The sequence below is a fragment of the Struthio camelus genome, chromosome Z, assembly GCF_040807025.1.
Source record: "Struthio camelus isolate bStrCam1 chromosome Z, bStrCam1.hap1, whole genome shotgun sequence".
In the NCBI taxonomy this organism is placed as follows: Eukaryota; Metazoa; Chordata; class Aves; order Struthioniformes; family Struthionidae; genus Struthio; species Struthio camelus.
Window position 1 is genome coordinate 72,113,387 of NC_090982.1, and position 21,712 is coordinate 72,135,098.

At 37.6% G+C, this 21,712-nt stretch overlaps 1 protein-coding gene across 1 annotated transcript in view; it reads left to right on the forward strand.

Moving 5' to 3' along the window:
• LOC138064654 (fibroblast growth factor 10-like) overlaps nt 1–21,712 on the forward strand; it is a 60,933-nt gene that overhangs the window by 35,331 nt on the left and 3,890 nt on the right. The window contains exon 3 of the mRNA XM_068928234.1: nt 20,954–21,057. Coding sequence (XP_068784335.1) covers nt 20,954–21,057 — 104 coding nt within the window. The remainder of the gene's footprint in view (nt 1–20,953; nt 21,058–21,712) is intronic.

Below are 21,712 nucleotides of genomic sequence, written 5' to 3' on the forward strand. Positions count from 1 at the left end.
GAACATGTTACATGAACACATTTCAGCCCCGTGCTGAGCTAGCAATCTAGAGCCTCAATTTCAGTTTTCGTCATTTATTCTCTATTTTTGTCACTTGATGATGATGTTTCTGCTTAGTGATGAGATGGCTGAAAAATCATGCATTGGGATAGCTGACGAAGAATATTTCTGTAGCATTGAAAATGAAACAAACCGGTATTAGTGAGCCTAATACTAATTAATTAGCTTATTATAAATAGATATTAGTATCTTTAAGGATATATGGATTTAAGCATATGTGCTATCTGTTACCAAAACATCTTTTTCATGTTTGTTTGCTGAAAGTTAAACACAGCTGAGCTGAAAAGAATTGCTAATCCTAATTGCTGAAAACCTTCATATACTTTTTAAAAGGCATCCTCCTCTGGTTCTAGCTGTTACTTCTTTTGTTTGGCCTGCCTCCAGATGGGAAATAGCTTAGATCTATCCATTAGACAACATTGACATGTGTCTTGTGAGTAGAAATATGAGAAGGGAAGATGAATGGTGCCTCTCGCCTGTGCAGAAATATGTCAAATTTTAAGAGAAGCAAATTCAGTCTGACTACATGAAGTATTTAGAAGAGGTCATTGTAATTTTGTCTGCATGGGTGATGTAACTTTTCTCTTTCTTTGTCATTTTCAGTATCAGAAATATTCATTGCTAGCTAGTGTGCTTTATAAGTGTTCAGAATAATTTGAAAGCATGAAAAAATTGGTAGCTATGTAGTGATTTGACTTCTAATGTGAAATATACCAGGGATTTCACAGCCAGTTGTATAGACTTGTGATTTTAGGAACACATTTCTAAATAGTTATAGAATTTATGTGAAATATTTCCTGTGTGAAATAATGTGAAGGATTTCTAAAAGTGTTCATGAACTGAATTTCAGTAGCTAACACTGACATTGTTAGAGATATATTTTTACATCACAAATATAGTAATGTACATGTATACAGTGATATATTTAACACATATGCACCAATATACATGTGAAAGAGCTCATACTTTAATGTTATGAACAAGATGAATGAAGATATTTGAAGGTTCAAAGTTAGATAAAAGTTTGACTTCCAACCGTTCACTTTTGCTGTTGAACCTAAAAGTCATTTGGGTTTGGGGCTGCTTTTAAGTAAAAGGACATGTAAAACTGTTCATGGCAGGTGTTTACAAGCACATACCAGTTTCTAAATACCATCTGAAGACACAATAACACAGGAATGAAAACGGAAAGACCACTGGTCACCCAAACCAGTGGACCGCATAAAGATAGGATGCAACAGAATGCATAGCACAGAGCACATAGATAATGCAGCAGAATGACTAAGCACAGAGGAGCAGAAAGACTCAGACAGAATGGGTGGTTTTTATTCTGGAGTAGAGACAATATATTTCTTCACCACAGTGTTTCAGAGCTGTTCAGAGTAGCTTCAAACCAGCTAGCCTGAGCACCAGTAGCAGTGGAGCCACCGGGCTGAATCACCCTGCTGAGCTAACTCCAGAACATCTAACAGGAAATGGAGGGTACAGGAAGCCAGTGAAGTCCAGAGGTTAATGCCCTGGAACTATCCAGCAGGAATTGCCAGTGATGTGCTGTTTCTCAAGACAGTGTGGCTTTGGGACAAATTGTGTGCATTTTACTTATCCTATGTATCACATTGGAATATTAGTGGAATATATTGGAATATTAGCTGAGCATTTAAATTACAAGAATATCAATTTTGTAGCTTACTTAAGCAATAATCTCTAGCAAAATGATTGGCAGTTATCTATCTGTATTGTGGCAGCTCCTAGAAATCTCTGATGCTAATCCCACTTTGCTAAGCACTGTGCAAATACAAAAGAGGAGACAGTTCCTGTGAAGAATGTGGTGGCAGTAATCACCATATTTGTTTAGGGTTTTTCTATCAGATACAGTTTTATTAAGTAGAGAAAGTGTAAAGTAGGCTAAGTGGAAAGAGTAACTAAGGAAAAGCAGTCCCTCTTAGAAAAGAAAATCAGAAAAAAGGCAGAGAAAGGAAAGGCATGGAATCGAGTGAGATGGAATAGACAGAGGGTCTGCAAAAGGAAATTAAGGACAATCTGGCCTTATCTGCAGAGGCAACCTCCAAAGGTGTTATATTCGAATCAAATGATTTAGATGAATCAGTGCAATCTCCTAGCCTGCTCAGGAATTCATCACACAAACAGTGCTGCTTTCTCAGATTCTTAGCTGTTCTAAGATGATAAATCATGTTTCCCTTTCTAAAAGTCTTTGCACTCTCTCAAAACCTTTACAGTGCTGTTTCAGTTGTTCTGGTAAGTGATATTTCTGAAGTTTCTCTACTCATAAGCACTAGTGGATTCTAAGGATTTCAGAAGAGCTGTTTTGAGTTTACACTGCAGTATTTTTCCTTCCTCTCTAGCATTCAAATTTCTACCTCCGGTACCTATACATGCAATTTTACATGTTGTTTCTGCACATCATACATATGTAGCACGTTGAATTTTATTGTCACAGATGTTCAAAATCTGTATTTCAATCAGCTGCTTGTTGGAAGGAAATTAACGCCAAGGTTACTTTAAACATAAGTCACTATTCACTATTTTAGCCACATGCACCTGAACTAATTGTAGACTGGCTCTTTTTGTCGGTTTAGGGTATAATGCTGTTTTATCCTGTAGTTCCAGGCAAAGCAACACGGTAAGGATGAAGGAGAATCTTGATGGGTAAAGATGGCAGAACTGGACCCACTTTATCTTGAAATGAAAAATATGCTAACTTTTGATATTAAAGTTTAACACAGCATGTACTGACTGCCTAGTTAAATCTGGTAATTTATCAAAAGTTCCATAAATTAATTTAAAAATAAGTATACTTTGGGAAGGAGACTGTGAAAATGCCATATTCCTTGGATTTTGCAGGTTGTGTTCCTCCTTCCCCCTCCACCTCCTTTTTGGGGTGTGATATTTGCCAGTGGCTTCTGTGTGTCTACATTTACCCTTTCTAGAGAGTTACCTATATTTAGTAGTACCTTCATACATAGGTGGATACATGTGTATCACTTTTGTGAGGAGCAATGATTTTCAAATCTGGCGTTAGGTAAAATCATTATTTTTATCTTGACACAAATTCCTTGATGCTTAGGGTTTTCTACTTTTTACTGGCTGAACTTGCTCGTTACACATGATTTATATAGCTGAATTTTTCACAATAAATCCTATAGCCAGTATACAGGCTATATAGTCCTGATGTCGCCCAAGCAGATATATTTTGTTTCCACTACCCTCAATTATTTTGTCTGCAGTAGATAAACGGTCAAAAATTAACAAAAAATGATAGTGTATTTGACTTAGATATTATAGCAATTCTGATCAATAAAGTTACACTAAAACTTCATGTTGCAGTTCAAAGCTGTTAGGAAGCTTTTGTTACAATTCAGCCTTTTCATAATATCTTTTTCTTTGAACTTGCACTGCAAAGGGGAAGGTGAGGAGAAGACTCTACTGATATTTGAAACACATCAAAGGCTTAAGAAACTAAACATGTAGGACAGATGCTGTTGTTAACCTCTGCTGTATCTCATTTCACCATCTTTAACAGCATATACAGCTTCATGATTTAAGAGAACTATTATTTTTCTATTTATTGTTGGGAAAATTTGATACAGTAGGAAACACTTGTTTCTGAAGGGAAATTTCATTTTCACAATAACTCTAACCTGAAGGTGCAGCTTTGAAGAGAAGGAGCAAAGAAATAAACAGACTATAAATTGGTAATACACAGCAGATTTTTAGAATACTTAACTATATGAAAAGGCCAAAAAGGTGTCAGTCTTTGTTTAGACACATCAAGATAAGGAGAATCTTCAGTTTACTTTGATAGCTGGTACCAAAGGCTGATCAACATTTTTCATTAAAATGTTGTTCTTTATATCCTGATGAATTTTCCTGACTTCAGGTCCCATAGATTGATCTCTGCTCAGTCTTTATGTATTTTACATTAGGCAGTCATTGCTTTTTAAAAAAAATGAACAGAAGCCCTAACACAGAAATAATCCTGGAAGTAAGGAAGGTTTGCCAGTATTACCCTAACAGCAAATTTTTCCTAACATAGGCCCAGCCTTGGATCTGAGATCTAAGGATTGATTTGGAAGTGGAAGGGGAAAGGAAGTTTGGAATCTCCCTGTTCCTGCAAGTGGATATCCCCAGCTCCCTAAAGTTTAAGGTCACCTTAAACTCCTGTATGTACCAATATCTGACTTTCAGTATTTTTTCTTGAAATAAAACAATAATGATGGTGATCATGGCCTAAGAAATTGGCTGATGAATATGAAATAAATTGGTTAATGAGTGCTGCCCTCTACAGCAGAGACTTTAGAGTATGCCTAGAGTATGCCAGGTCTAGCCTGTTTACAGTTAAAGACAATTCTTGTTAAGTTCAAGTGATAGAGGGGCCTGTTATAGCAGGAAGATCTGGGTCCTATCCCCACTTCTGCTGGGTAACCATAAATTTGTTACAGTACTTTACAAATACTGCTTTTCATTTGTAGACCTCATGGAAAATACTCATCTTTAAATACTCCCAGCTTTCCCCCTCTTTCAGAATATGATATACCCCACTGGAATTTCCTTGTCTTGTTTCAACTTAAAATGGGCATGGACTAAGACTGTCAGTTTTGGTTTATCCCATTATAGTAAAAGTAGCGGCCTTTAATCATTACCAGTAATATTAGTGCCACAACAGTGTTTACATCTCAAATATGCTTCTAATTTTCCCAGTCAAAGGCAAATTGTTGGTGATATCTTAATGTTTTTTTAGGTAGCTAATGCCAAAATGCAAGGTTATGATCTTGATCTGAATATTTCCCAGATGTGTGGTAAGGTGAAAGGTGGAACAGCTAACAGAACTTGACTTCCTATGTGCGTTAGTCTAAGTTAAGTGAATTCTAAGTCAGACATAATTAGAGAATGAGACCCCCAGAAGCCTTCACCTTCACAACTGTTTGAGATGAAAGCTTAGTGCTTGGGTGGACGTAACCTAATCCACATGTTGGAAGAGAAATCAGAATCAGCTGTCACTGTCTTCTTGCGTATGTTTTACAGTGCCCATTAGCCACCTTCTTGTCAAAAGTCCGTGATCTTCTCCAAGCTTAATGCTTCTAATTCATTTACAGTGGAATCAGGACCAGATTCTGAATCTGATGCCAGTTCTATCCTGTGACTTCCATTGGTTTCAGTTTGCACATGGCAGATCCAGTTTTGGAAGAGATTGTTGATGAAGATGGATTCTAAGGATCCTCAGTCATGCAATTCACTTCACTCTTTTCTGGGATAGCTGCATGAGAGATGACATAGATACCAAAAAGAAGAAACTGAGCAACTTAATAGAACTCTGAAGTTGTCCCTGTTGAGCAGGGGGTTTGGACCAGATGACTTCCAAAGGCCTTTTCCGACCTAAATTATTGTACGGTTTCATGAATCAAAAAGGGATCTGGAAATCTTTTATATGTTCCATAACACTTCGTTTATTATGGTGGAAATCAGAGTTTGATATTTAAATCAGTTACGATCAATTAGAAAAGTTTGCTCTTAATGAACATTGTGGCCTAAATGGATAAAACATTGAAGTGGAACTCAGAGTGACTACTGCAAAATTATCAGTTCCCTTAAGCAATGAGACTCACTAGCTTGTAAAAATGATCCTACTGGCTGTTACCTGGCCATGCCAGAATGAGGGTCACACTCCTTCAGGGCATTCTGATATATTGCAATATGTATAGAAACATATTCTACATATAGTATGTATATAAAGGGAAATGGCATTCAGAGGTAGGTCTATTAATAGTAAATAGGTGAGAGTCTTATTTTAAAGTACACCGTAATAAATGTTAGGGTTAAGTAGGAAGACAATATAGAATGGTTCTGTGACAAATCCACCAGAGATTTGCCTTAGCCCAGTTGCTATTTCTTAGTCAGATTTCTTAAGGAAGCAAGGTTTATGCACTCATGCTAGTTGTCTTCTCCTTTTACATCTTCTGGAAATTTTCATTCAGGTCTGATAACAAATGGCTTGGAGATGTTATGTAAACTAAGCTCTAGCAGTTTTGAGATACTAGGCAAGCAAGCAGAACAGAGACAAATTATTAGTTCCTATGCTAGGACAAATGCTAGATTTAATCCACCACAGGACACAGATCTGTAAGAATTCTTTTTGTTAATTTTCAGATCTATGTATATTTGGTTAGAGGCAGCATAACAATAAGGAATTGCTGAAGTATCAACTGATGTTTACAGTATATTATGGGACAGTGCTGATTGCTGGCTCTACAAATGTCATGTTAACTAAGAAGACGAGATGAGGCTTCATCAATTAGAACATACTGCTCATGAGATTTTTCTATTTCCGAGCATTGGATTCGGAGTGTTTTCAAAGAAATAACGGTGAACCAGCAGAGAATTGTGCCAGTCTGGTCAAGTATAGACTGACCTGACATCTCCTGTAGAAATGGGATTTGAGGAGGAAGGACAGATTTTAGATAAACTAGGTCAGTCTTTGGAATCTTACAATCCGCTTGACTGTGTTTGGGAACTGCCTCAATTTGGGAATGTGGCCATGAATCTCTCTTTCATATGTCCCACAACACTGGAATTGTTATGATGGAAATCACAGATTGATATTCAAAAGTTTAGGTCATATAGAAAACTCCAAGTGATTGTTGAGGGCAGCGTGCACTGGGTCTTGTCAGCTGACATTTGCAGTAGCGGCACTGACAGCTTTGAGATATTTGGGTCAAAGTACTAGAATTTCTTGTATCATTCTATTTTGATACTAGAGAACTGAGAAGATGATTTGTCAAACCAGGATTTCTTCGTCTCTGTCTTACTAAGGATTCTACAGAGTACAAGCTGTTGTTCAGTATGTACATGAAACATAAGGAACATGAAAATTACTAATAACTTGTAAATAGTTTCTGTAGTATATCGGTGTTGCTCTGTTGTCATAAAGAAGGAAATATTGGCAATATAATTTCTATGCTGGTACGGAGTTTTCCCCTCTCCTTTTATAATCAGAGGCTAGATTTGTTACTTTCTGCTTTAGGGGCTCTCATTTTTTCATAGACACTTGATAACACAACTCGTTGGTCTGAGTGGGGTCAGGCAGTCCTATTGCTTTGTAGTGCCATGGAAGTGAATTATGATTGTGCAGATGCATGACAAGACATTTAGCGGTGTCTTGTAACTCTTGATTACTGTGTGATTTTATACACAGCAAGGAGCTCCCAGAGCATGGTCTTTGCACACACAGATTTCAAAACAGCAAAATAAATAAAGTAAATAAATAGACTGACATTTTAAAGGCAGCCACTGTGATTCTTAGTCGTATGTTTCAACTTGTTCTTTTTCTATGAAACTGTTTTGTTGGTGGCAACCAGAAGGAGAGAGGAGGGAGATTACAATGCTGGTTTGAGGGAAGAAGAGGCAGGCCACAAAAATGATGACTAGAAAGAAAATAATTCACCAGAGGGGAGAAAAAAGACATGGACATTGAGAACCGTATTTTCAGAAGTGGTTCTGAAATCTTTGTGTAGGACACTTGCTCTCGCTGAGCCTGCTTTGTGAAAGGAGCCCTACACATTTGTAAGTCTTGTATGAAGTACAGATGGGAGTCCAGCTTTCAGAGATGCTGAATGCCCAACTTCCATAGGATTTACAAGTAGAACAGAGAAGAGCAGAACAAGCATATCGTCATGACTCCCTCTTATATTTTCCTAGTGTCCATTAGTATGCAATTCAGAAACTGAAGATATCTTTTTATTTACTTGTCCTAGGAAGATATTTTTTGCCATAACTGCTCTAGCTATTTTTCAGTCTGTTTGAACTGACAGCCACAATGTCCCATCTGCAATCTAACAAGCGGAAGGTGAAAAAATATCTTCTTTTGTTTTATAAATCTTGCTGAATAATTTCACTTGAGAGACAATGTATAGTTGTTCCTTCTTCATTTTCTCAAGGTTGCGCACAGTTTTATAGATTTTTCTCTTCCCCAAGTCATTTCTGTTACACCCTGAAAAGGCCTAGATTTTAGTCATTCCACAAAAAATAGCTGCTCCTTATTTTTGATCATGCACATTGTCTTTTCCTGAAGCTTTTCCAGTTCTGCTCTGTCCTTTTTGATATGACCGACTAGAGGAGTCCATGGTGTTCAAAGTGCAAGCACAGATGGATTTAAATATTGTTGATACATTTTCCTTTTCCTAAATGTTCTCTGTTCCTTTCCTGTGCGTTTGTAACTTCAATTTTGCTTTTTTGACCACTGCTTAGTAGTGATCTGAAGGACTATTTATTATTATAAGACTAAGAAGTGATAGCTAGGCCATAGGCCATTCCATGTTTATAAAATTGTCATTACTCTTCCTCATATGCACCACTTTACATTCATCTACCTTGAATTTCACCCAGTATTTTATCGCCCTATTAGCTGGTATCCTGATATTCTTCTGCATTCTTCCCAGTTCCCTTTCAAATTTACTACCCTGAGTAGTTTAGTATAATCAGCAGGCTTTGTCATGTCAGGATTTATCCGTTCATGTGGATCATTAATGGGTATGTTGAACATAGACATCTCTAGAACTATACTGGTTACTTTCATGATAAAACTAGTTACTTTTGTTTCCTATTTTTAGCCTGTTATTTATTTTATTTACTGCTCTCTGTACATCAGCTACGCAGCATGGGTACTATAAAGCTGGTATAGAGTTGATTCATACACAAGCAGTAAGTCACTGTGCATAGAAAGTGTTAAATTTGTTGTATGTGCACAGATTGCATGTGCAGCACATGCATTGTAGCTCTGAAATTTCTCAGGAGCCTCTGTCTCCACATGCAAAATCCCAGACAGAAACATGACAGCTCTGCTCTTCAACTGCTCATCTCCATAGTTGTCTAAGGCTAAGTCTACGCTGTCAAATGACTTAGCTCCCCAAGTGGCTTTTGGATACGGCGCTGCTGATCATTCACACTGCACATATGTTAGTTTACTCTTAGCTTCTTTTGGGATGAGCTATTTCCTTCTGGGACAAAACCTCCACAAAATTCTGGGGATAGTTCACTGCAGACACCACTCCTGGGAGGCACTGCGGACAAGAGCAACCCAGCTGCCGACAAAGGCAATGTTTCTTTTGTCTTAGACACCTTAATGCCAGGATCTGCAAGAGGATGTACCCATGCCCTTGGCATGAAACTATAGAGACAGCACACTGGCAGGCTGCCACATAGTCTTTGCAGTGTGTCAGACACTTAGAACTGAAAAATGACAAAGCAAGTCTTACAGCCATGGGGTAAAGTCTGTAGAGGCAATAATCAGAGGAAACTTGAACCGAGAGCCAGGTACCAGCCCATCTCACAAGGTGTGAATGTGACTGTTAGCCAGTTTTCACCAGCTGGCCTCAGGGCTAGATGTCTTGTACAGTGTTGCACAGTAGCCTAAGTGAAGTTATCACCGAGTCTGACATAAAAGTAGATAGAGAAGAGAGAAGGTTCTGTGCATGCCTGCCCTCTACGTATTCCCTAATAAGGATTCTGCTGGGATCACAACAGAGATTACACTCCATTTAAGGTTTGGTTGGTTGATTAGGATTTCTTGCCCCATTTTAAATATGGAAGATTGACTAGAAAAGGTGGAAAGACTATATGAAACCTTCTTTATCATATTGTCCCTTAATTGTGTCCCAAGCATAGTTTTGTGAGTATTGTGCAAAAGAATCATATATTTTGAGCAAAGGGAGAGAAAAGAAAAGACTTCAGGAACCCAGGCTAGGGAGCAGAGTTTGCATAAAAAGACAACATGTGAGGCACAGGCATGTGCAATTAGATCACATAATCCTGCGTGCAAAACATGCTTGTTAGCTGCTATCTGAGGATGTCGGCAGGCAAGATGGGCAACAATGAAGAAGGAGATGAGGATAATGAAAGCAGAAGGGTGTGAAGTGATTGTCCTCTGCAGATCAGCCTTTTAAGTTTCTGTGCAAGATCGACGATTTTGTCATCCTGCTTTTTGATGAGGTGTTGAATAAATGTTTAAGAAGACAGCACTTACCACTGCTCATCAGAGTTTAAAAAAAAACTGTTTGTACTAGAAGACTGAAGATACCAGGCCCAGCCAGGTTAGGAGGCAGTCAAGTATTAAAGATGAAAACACTGTGAAAGACATACGTCAGGTGCTCACACTATAGCAGGCAATAGTTTACATCTGTGTGCAAGAATACAGATCTTGTTACTTGCTTTAGTGTTTCTGCATACCTTTGATGATGAAGAAAGCATACAGGATATGTTTGACAAAGTACAAATCTAGAATTAAAAAATGAGAAGCTGATCATAAGGCAGTATAACAAGAATAATATATGCAGTTATTGAATGGTGTCTTTTTGGTAGGTTATAACATAGGATGAATTAAGTACATAGATTTATTTGTGACAGAGAAAACAAGGAATGGAGGGGGAAAGAGATGAACTGATAATCAGAGGTCATCTAGTTCTTTTCAGTTACTAAACTGTTGGCCTTAACATCTTATGAAATAACAACTCACAATTTCTTACTCACTCACTTTATCTTTTTATTTACTCCAAGATGATCCAACAACAAGTGCTGATATTGGTTGTCTCTTTCAATAAATATTTTGTCTGAAAAAGTTTAGACAGTAGTTTGCAAGGTACCCATCAGGGTTATTAACACTCTATGACTGGTCATCTTAACTCATACACAGCACTGATCCAAACACTGTAAATAAAGCAAGTATCAGAATCAAAACCACCTGCCTTTTGTTTGATTAGATCCATGTTAGTCAAGAAAATGGGTGTTTAGGGGGTGGTGGGAGGAAGCTGCAAAGGATAACCAACCAGTTAGGAATCTTAAGATATACTGAAAGGCTGTTTGCAGTCATTTTCTTAATATTGATTACCCTTAATGTAAATCTGCCCTAATCTATGCTTCTAAACTATTCATTCTGTGCCCACAATCATTATGAAGTTTCCTTTCAAAAAATTGTTATGATTGAGCAATAGTAGGAATAGTTGTGGCATTGTAGAAGAAAAATGCTGAAAGTGCTGGTGAGTACCTGCTGCCTAAGATAATCATGCAAAGAAGAGTGACCGTTATGGCTGTCCAGTGGTTGTTGGTCTTGTATTATAAACACGTGGATCCCATATTTTAAAATGTCATGGATTCCTTTTTCCTGTGTGAGGCAGAGACGAATAAAAACCGTTAGAACCAAAAATTAATTGATGCAGTGGAGAGCGTGTCTGGCAAGTTTCTGATTGCATGGAAAACAATATCATATCCTTTTCAGAGAAAGCCGGGAGTAGCAGGATAGTGCCAGGAACTGTACCTAGCCACAGTACCTAGCCACAGTCCCTTCAAGAGGAGCCTACAACACTTTGAGATTTTCTGTTTTACCTCACAGCTTTTTACAGCAGTTCAGCTGAACTTACCTCCATATAGGTAACTGCTGCTATGCAGGATGAAAACACTATCATAATTGCAAACAAGAGACTCTACCTATAGGTGAAGAAATACCTGCATTGGACCCTGCTGTGTGTAATTATGCAGTATGTACTTTTTGCCCCTAAAGTGTGAATACCAGTCCACAGGCCATGAGCTGAGCCTATTTGTAAAAATAGGCACTTATTTTCTGTGCAACTATCATACAAGCACGCTTGATTAACAGTAGCAAATGTAGAAGAGGAGGAGGATAACACGGATGAAGCCTCCAACCATTAAGCTGGTTGGTACCAGCTTATTTATATGGTCTTTTGTGAAACCTTCTGGCAATGATCTTCCTTTCCCACACTTAATCTTTCTTTTCTGAATAACTTTTGCCTGCCTATAAGACAAAGTTATCATGCAAAGTTCTATATTTCTTCATTTTCTGTATGAGATACGAACATTTTCACAACATTTGATTCGCACACACTCAGATGCTGATTCTCAAACATCTTTTTGCGTTTATCTAATCTGTTTTATTTGTTTGCTATTTTCAGAAAGAGAGTCCAGAGAAAAGCAATGAGGAAGAGAAGAGGTTTGAAAAACATGACCTGTTAGGATAGATTAAAAAGGGGATCTGTTAGTCTTGAAAAGATAAAATGTTGAGGAACATAATAAAAGTCTTTGGGGTGAGAAAGAATTTATGAAAATAATATGATGATCTGTTTTGTTTGTTTCTCTCCTCCAGGAGAAAGAAGTGTACTCCATGCAGTACGTTTAGTGTCTGCAGAAAGGAAAACTTTCCAGCTATAAGGATAATGGAGTATTCTGTCAGAAGCTATCTTACAGAATTTCAAGAATAAATTGTCTAAAGTGCTCAGTAGAGAAGGTCTAGCATCCTACGTACAAGAGTAGATAATATCTGGAAATATATTCTGGCTTTTTACATCCAGGATTCCATGATTTATTTCTCGTGCATTACTTGTCAGTTTCCAGTTCTGAGTTTATCTATCGCTAATTGCCATTAATTGCTATGAGAGAAGATTTTGTTTTTAACTAAAAACTTTTTATCCTGATGTTTTCAAAATCGGTTTCAAACCTTCCAACTTTTGTTAAGTAATTACAGTATGACGTAAGAACATTTTCCTTAAAATTTCAAAATCTGTTTTGAACAGGTATGGAATTCAGTTTTCTTTGACAAACAAATCTGAAAGCATACTGGCTCTTATACCTAGAGTGAGTTACTGGCAGATAACACAGACATGCTCTACCTGCAGTGCCACTGTCTGTTTCAGTCTGCAGCCTTTGCCTAGGTTATTTTTCTCACACAGATTTACCAGAGGACCTAGCTGGCACAGGCAGTGCAGTGCACATTCACAGCTTTGTGGTGCAACGAGTCTCCCTCTGACTCCCACCTCCCACAATATTGCAAGCATTTGAGACTAGCAAATGAGAGACTGTATTTTCACAGTGCTGTTGTTTTACAGAGGAGGAACTCAAGTTGAGATCCATCATAAGAATACATGAGACCTAAAATTAAACAGAACTGCTGAATGAAACTCTTGTCTCATTTTGACAGGCAGTTGAGCAGCCCTAGCCACAGTATGTGTCAGATATTTGCAGGAGGAGGCAACAGACCTGTCATTTGGATAAAGACTGTTGAGAGACAAGCAGCAGAGGCTATCTGCAGCACACTGAGTTTCATAAGTTATGTACCTTCCTTACAACATCCCATAAGGATGCTTTTTTTTCATCTGTTTGTACATACTCTCTCTGACTACTGTAGCATCCAGGCTCCCTTCACTCTGCTCGTACCTGTTAGCGCCTCTCTGACAACTGACTCCATTTAATTCTAATTTGGGCCCTGTTTGCGAATGTATGTACCGCATCTGCTAGGAACTGCTGACAACCCTATAGTCCTCCAGACTGCCCTGTCACAGCAGTGAAGGCCTGTCTTTCCTGAGATTGCAGATGATGGACAGGTACTTCCAGCAGTCTCTATGCCTTTTGACTGTTTATTGTGCAGTGCTACTGCCTATATGTTATCCCTTCATTGTGTGTTAGGATGGGCAATAAATGGCATAGCCTTAACTCCATCCAGTTATTTTCAATTTGCTGTCTTATTCATATTGAAACTTATACAAATAATAAAATGCAGGGGGGTGAACACAATGATCATGAATGTGAAAGATGACTCAGGATTCCACCCAGGTTACAAATAGGCAGCTCCATACCCCCCTGGGAAAACTTACTGAGCTCTACTGATCTCTTATAAGGTCTACACTCCCCTGTGTATTTCTGTGGAGACCTAGAAATTTAAGATTTGGCAGAAATCCTGAATGCATGGCCCTGTATACTAAATGGAAATATATATGAGCTGCCAAGTTTCGATTAGGGTTTGGATTGGGATCCAATTTTCCTTATAAACACATGAAGTAATCTTTCTGCTCTATTCGGTACCCATCAGGCCTTAGTTAGAATACTGGTCCAGTCTTGGGCACCTCACTTCAACAAAATCAGCCAATTGGAAATAATCCATAAAGAGAGCAACAGGAGGTCTAGCAAACATATACCACTAGGAATGACTGCAAAAACTTGGATTGTTTAGTCCTTAGTGTTTTACGTTGATTTGTTTTCTATTGAGAGTTATTTCCAAGCCAGCTCGTTCCAATGATTTTGTTTATAGTGCTGCTCCACAAACAGTTGTATTTGAAGGGCTGGTGAACTTCATCACAGGGACAGGAAGAGCAGGGAGGCTGAGAAGCCTTCAGCCATCTTTGTCACCAGACCTGACAAATCAGGTACCTACAGCCCTGTATCTAATTACATATATCAGGTGTGGGGTGGTTGTTTGGTTTCCTTTTTTTTCTCTTGGCTTGTGAATAGCTATCATGCCTTGGCTTAGTATAAATTGTCAGTTATAACTCCTGTGTCCCAATAACAATTCACATAATGAATTCTGACACTCTCTCTGTGTCTGTTCCACAAGGTACCTAATCCTGCAATATTGGGGTCAAGCATGCTGAGATTTTCAGATCCTTATATTTTCCATCAACGTTCATGCAGCAATTGTTTGTGTTAGTTCAGTACTTTCACTTCTGATCTAGAACAGGATGGGTGAAGGTCTAGGCAAATATTAAATAGTAATGAAAATAAAAAGCACTGAACAGATTTCAACTTTACATAAAGCTTTAGTTTTAAGTCAAAGATCAGGCTGTGGTTCAGGATGGTTCTTATTTGGGATTTCTGTCCATATTTATGGCATAGTGGGTTTTACTGGATACGTCAGGTTGTAGGGAAGTACATTTGATATGAGATTTGTGTTTGAAGTTGCCTTACAAAGACTACCTCAAAATCAGTAAGTTTATAAATCAGTGAAACTGCTTTGATTTATTAAAAATGCTTCCAAAAGGCAAGTCTTCCTCACCTCAGTTTCAGTTTCCTAGGTTTGTTCCGTCTTCTAAGCCACCACCTTCCTTTATCTTGTCAGCAGCTTTTGTGTAAAACGAATTAAAAATGGGAATAGTGGCATTCCTTCCAGTTTGGGGATGTTTTTCAACTTACTTTGCACAGGCATAAATGATGAAGCAGAAAGGCAACAGACTCAGTGGCCTCGGTAGCTTCTCTTTTCTCTTTCATGACAATATCCAACCAATCTTCTCACTTCCTCAGACCAGCCTCTTTTTAAGCCATCTACTAAGAACAGCTTTTTGGACTATCACATCCTTAATGTTACGTGTTATCACCAACTGCATTTGACCTAAGCCACTGCCAGTCAAAGGAACCCCTCCAGAGAAGCTCACTGGAGGGTAAACAAATCAAAGTTCTGAAAACTTAGCTTGGAGGAATGCTACCCAAGTTCTCCCTCTCCAATTATCCAAGAGTAGCAGCTGCCTTCACAGGCCCAGCAGCTTCTTGTCACCATTTGGGAAACTGGAAGGTTTCAGAAGCTCTCAGTCATCACATTCCATCCAACTGAACTCGCTCTTCATCTGTGGTATTTCTGCAGGCAGAAGAAAAGGCAAAGGAAGGAGAGACTGCCTGTGCATTGCCACATCTATCTAGATTGGATCATCTCTGAAAGCAGAAGGCTTTCAGAGGGGAGAGGAAGATGGAAAGTGGTCCTGTTCCTCTACATTAAGTCTAGGGTTTCAGGCATTTAAAGTCCGTTCTAAGAACTCATTATACAAATGACAGCTACAGCTGAATAGGTCGCTGTTTCACAATGCAAAGAAATTGAATTTGGTCCCAGTATCAAATGGTTCTTCTTGCAGGGCATGTTTGGATCCATTGTAGTAGTTTCTTGACAAAATATCTGATACTGTGTCAAGTTGTCTGTTTTCTAACAACTTGCTTGACATAATTTCACACAAGTTGCAGGATTTTCTGTAAATTTTTTTGCCTCATATTACCATTATATGTATAACAACCTAAGACATTTGGAAAGAGTGTACAGAATTATGTAAGAGCTTTTTTTTTTCACTTTTATATTTTTTATAACCCCTCTGTGTGAAGTGAGACAGCCAGTCAGTTTTCTGTTGCCTTGTCATTTATATAATGATCACTTTTATAAACTATAAAAATACAGTTTATTTAAGTTAAATATATTTGGTTTCTATGGGGAACATGTTTCTAGCCTTTGGGACCTGTAAAGAGAACACATGCATGGCTACAGGGCACATCTCAAGCTGATATTTAAAATGTTTCTAATTATAATGAGTTGGAAATGGTTTGGGTATTGAAAACCATGCTTATACAGTGGATGTGGTCAAAGGGGATTAGCTGTAATTGTTAAAGTTTACAGAGTTGTGACTGTAAAATAATAGTGTGCTATCTATCTTAAAACCATAATGGAGGCCACAGCATTTTTGTTTTTTATTATTTTATTATCCTTTCCAAGTTTCTAAAGAACATGGAAACATGGAACAGGAATGAGCAGCTACTAATGGGAATTTCCCCCCTGCAGAATATTAATTTTTTGTAGTGCTCATTATCAAGCCTAATTACAAGTCAAATTATTCCATGGAAATTATTTTTTTTACATATTTTGTTAGACTGATGAAGCTGAAGCCATGAAAATGCTAGAGCTCAAGCCATGGCATAAAATTACATACAAGGAAAATACAAGGTAGTATTTTATCAGTACATTAATGTAAAGAGAAGAGCAAGGACAAAGTGGTCCAATACTCAAAAGAAGGAAAGAAACAGGTGATGCTGAGAGGACCAAAGTTTGACATGTCTTTGGTGCTTCATTCTTCAGAGAGAAGTAACACAAGCTCCAAAGAGGAGCTAACATAGAATAGGAAAAGAGCAAGATGAGAATTAGTTGGATGATTTATCTTTTTTTTTTTTCACTAGATAAAATTTACTCTCTGTACTGAGTGGGTTCGCCAAGTCTCTAGAGATTCATTTTGAAAATGTGAAGAAAAGAATGACTCCCCAGATGACTGAGGAAGCAGTAAATGTAATGCCTATTTTTAAAAAGGGGAAAACCAAAGAACTAGAGACAAGTCATTCTATCATGAATTTTTGGAAAAAAACACGGGAAAAGTAATTTTTAAATATATTTATAAACACCTACCCAGGAAATTAGTAACCAGATGAATTTATCAAAGATAAGGAATGGCACACCAACCTTATTTTCATCTGTGACAGGATAAAAAGCTTCATGTATAGGAAAGAAGCAGCAGATATCATAGATTTTGAAAAGATTTTTAAACCAATTTTTCTAATGACAGTCTCTTAGCGACGATAAGCAAGCAGAATCTAAGTGAAAATATTACAGTATGGAAAGCCATATATAGGAATTATCAGTTTTTTGCTGCCAATTGAACAGAGGCATCAAGTTCCTCAAGAGTCTCTTTGAGGTATCCCCTAATGAATAATTCACTATTAACTTGGATGAAAGAATAGAAAATATGGTTATAAAACTTGCAGACAATATCAAACTTGGAATAGTTGCAGGTGTTTTGAGGACTAAATAAGAACTCAAAGTGACCTTGATAAATTAGAGAAATAATTAAAAAATAAATAAGAGGCCACTCAGCTGAAGCAGGTGTAGAGCATGATAAAATGAAATTATATAAATGAAATTTAATTAGGAGTAATCAACTTCACAAATAGAGGATAAGGAATGGTTGGTTACATTTCTTTCAGGCATCCCAGGATGATGGATTAGAAATGGAACATGAATCAATATTATCACATTATTGTGAAAAAATAAAGTATTCATAAGTCTATGCATATATGTATGAGTATGTGTATGTCCTCTGTAGGAAATATGAAATATGAAATGTTCCTTCCTGTTTCAACACTGATAAGGCTTTGTTAAGAGTATTATGTTCCGGGGACACAGAACAGGAGTGTTCAAAGGTCTAGAAACTCTGAAAGTTTTAAGGCACGCTTTGAAAACTGAGCTTGTTTAAAAAGTTGGTAGGTACACGTGATAATAGTCCTTGATCATGTAAAACGTCTCTATAGAGAAAAATAATCTTTTTCATTACACTTGTAGTTAGAACAAGAGTTAATGGGCTAAAATTACTGCAAGGTCATTTAACTTAACTCTTAGGAAAATCTTTCTATGGTAGATAGTGGAATAGGGTAGCTGGGAGGTTGTAGAAGCTCAGTTTTTGCAAGTCCCTAAGAACAGCTATCTGTCAAGAACAGTTACCCTAACTCAGGCAATGGAATAGACTTGATGATCTCCTGGCATCCTTTCAGACATACGGTCTGTGATTATGTATAAGCCCTTATCTTCAAGCCCATAGCACCTGAAGAATATGAAACTACTTTAATTTATGGAGTCTTATCCTCTGAGCCCAATACAAATTATCTATTATTCTTATTGCAGTAGTAAGCCCAATCATGGCCCATGGCTCTACTATATAAAACTTAGGTAAATAAAGCATAATTTCTTCTGCCCTCAAAGAAGTCAGTTTCATCAGATGGTAAAAACACTATTTACAGCTTTGAGCTTCATAGTGTAGGCCTCAATCTATTTTCTTTATATTTTCTTGGTGAATTTAATTATAACTGAAGTGTAACAGAAACGTATTTTCACCCTTACATCGAAGACTCTTGATTTAAATCCAATCTGGTTCAAAGTTCTGGAAAGATGTTAGGGCTTCTGCTTGTAGATCCATGTCAAATGAGTTGGTGCCCTCATTCTAAACTCTGGAACTTGTGCCTACATCCCGGCCCCCCTGAAAAGATTTCCATTGCCTTCGATAGATTTCTGTCAAACTCATGAGCAAATCTCCTCCAGAGTGAAATCTATAACTAATGCTGGATAATTTGCAAACTAGACAAAAGCTGTAGTTCCATGCTTGTAACAAGCATGTAACTCCAGTAAAGTCTCTGGGGTTTATAGTAGCAGGGTAGATAAGTACCAAATTAGATCCCTTGCACCCAGGGGTAATAGATCAAGAGTATTACCTTTATTTGGAATGAAAACATCAGTTGAAATCCCCTTCTCCCCGAAAAGATTGCAGAGGTTAGAATTTGCATAGTTATCTCTGAAAGTTACATAACATTTTTCAACTACAATTCCAAATACATGAAACAGTGAAAATATATCCAGGATCATTGGTGATGAGATCAAACTGATAATAGTTCTGAAGAACGCAGCTACATTTGGCTCCAGTAAAACAGCGTAACAGGGTATAACCAGACTAATTCCTGTGGTATATAACGTAAATGCAACAACATTTCTCCTCATGATCTCCTCTCAGCTGGCCATTGGGGATATAATGGAGTATGAGATTGTGACCAAAGTATACTAGAAGAGTTTCATGCATTTTCATGAATTATACAGATACTTTTGTTGCATTGACTTAGGTATTATATTGAGAAGCAGTATATCAAGATCATTCAAGCACAAAACATTCAAAACAGTTTAACTCAGTGACAGTTTCCTATTTAAGCATTGTTCTACTTCAGCTGCACTCAAAATTTTCACAAGTGCATTATTCAGTGGAATTGGTCTAAAATAGTGTTATTGTTACAAGGATAATATGACAAAATATAACTCCATTTAATCTGTTTCCACATAAAACAAATGATAAGGCCCCATGTAATGCCAGTATCAGATTTTTTTTGGTTGCTGTTGTTGTTAGAGAAGGACCCAGCCTAGTTTTACTGGTGTCACAGTTAGTTAGGATTGCAGCAATTAATTTCATGTAGAAGGAATTGACTGAATTCTTCTCGTCATTTTTTACCATGGAAAAGAGAAAAAACATCAGTCGCACAAAAAGAAGGGGTTGTTGTGGTAATGTTCACCCCACATTTTCACCTTCCAATAGCTTGTAATCCACTTAAGGCATTCCACTTAACTGTGCTTGATTTTGAGCACAAATACTTTAGGGCATGACTGAACGCTCCTGCAGAAAATCAAGGAAGACAAAAGCCGTAGCACATATTTGGAAGGAAATTACTATGGATACTATTTTTTTAAACTTGCTGGCAATTTATCACTGTTCCAACTGATCTATTCCTCGTATTATTTGTTGGCCTTGTCTAGGGTGTTTTTCTCTAAAATTTCTCACAAGTTCTACCTCTCCTGTAATTTCTCCAGTGGTAAAAACTGTGTGACCACGGGGTTAGATGGGCTATTATTCTGACTACTACAACTTTAATATCAGGAGAAAAGGTGGAGCCAGGCATCCCATCTGGATAAACCATTTTGGAAGTTATTTGGTTGGAGCTATATTTATCCTATATTAAACATGGTGCCCAAACAACATAGCCCTGCAGTTGCTCTACTTATAACTGAAAAGGGAGCTCTAAAGTCACTGTATAAGTTATAAGTGGTCATGACTTCCACTGCTCCCAAAGCACTGTGCACTTGGACTGAAAACAGAGATGAAAAGTTCTGTCTCCCATTACTGGCCCCTTGAGCCATCCAGTATCCCAGAAGGAGTTTGTTTTCAAGAAAAAAGCTTAATCATATTTATTACAAACAGAGCAAAATGTTTCTGATATCTGAAAGACAAAGATAATGTGGCCGTTAGGGTTAGTCTTACTATATCCCAAAACGTCAACACACTTGCCAAAAATGAATTTATCAGCACAACTCAGCCAAGAGATTTAGTTTATCTAAATGCCCTACAAGGAATAAATAGTTTACCACTGGTTTTGAAGACTGAGATAAATCTAACATTCTATTGACATATGCTATAGATTTAATTTAATGCTGTGGTTCAGATGTCTCTTCTGATAAATTTTAGTAAAATCTATGCTAAGAAGAATGGAGCTGTTTCAGTATTTATGGGGTTTAAAATGCGGGGTTAGCAAAGGAAACATGTTAATTAAAACAATGTTTGTGTATGTTCTTGTAATGTTTTGCAGAAGAATGTTGCTAAAGTTTGTTGGTCAGTTTATTAGAAGTTCAGTATTTTTCAGGTTTATTACTCTTTTTCTATGGTGAAAAAATCCTTTAAGGGATTGAGATTAAATATCTCAATTTTTATTTTTTTAGGCATATTGGAGATAACATCTGTGGAAATTGGAGTTGTGGCAGTTAAGTCCATTAAAAGCAACTATTATTTAGCCATGAACAAAAAAGGAAAAGTCTATGGCTCCGTAAGTATTCTTTTTTTCCTTTAAAATGGTTTGTAGTAGTCAGCAGAGTCCCCTCTCTTACCTACCGAAAAGCTCACTTATCTGCGTATTACTACTAATTAGAGCTGAAATTAGCTGTTCATCAAAATTTCATCCTTTGGTAAACCAGCAGCCCCCCTCTCTACAAACTCCCCATTGTTTGTTAGGCTCCTACCATACCCAGGCAGCTGCTGGTGTTTGGCATGCTGAGTGCTCCAGGCAGGTCTCCTATTAAGTAATAGCCAATGGGGAAGGACCTACAAAATGTAATCTTTAGGCCTCTTTTCCCCCTTTTTCTGCAGTAAAGCCACATTTATCAATAATTGGCGGGGGGGAAGGGGATGAGGAGTACCTCAAAACTTGTAAACTTTAGCTGATGGAGCAGACACACTAAATTCTCAGACTGAGAGCACAGAGATTTCCGGAGTAGTCAGCTTTACATGAACTGTACTAATTAACACATAAGATTACAGGGAGTACTGCAAAACAGAGAGCTTTATATCAGCAGGCCTATAGACTTACGGTTGAGCAGAATTTTGGGATCATTTGAAAACTATCCGTATGTATGTGTATTTGTGTAAGTTTAGGTTTACTGATCTTTTCAGTAAAAAACACAGTAGCCATCCAAATATTTTTA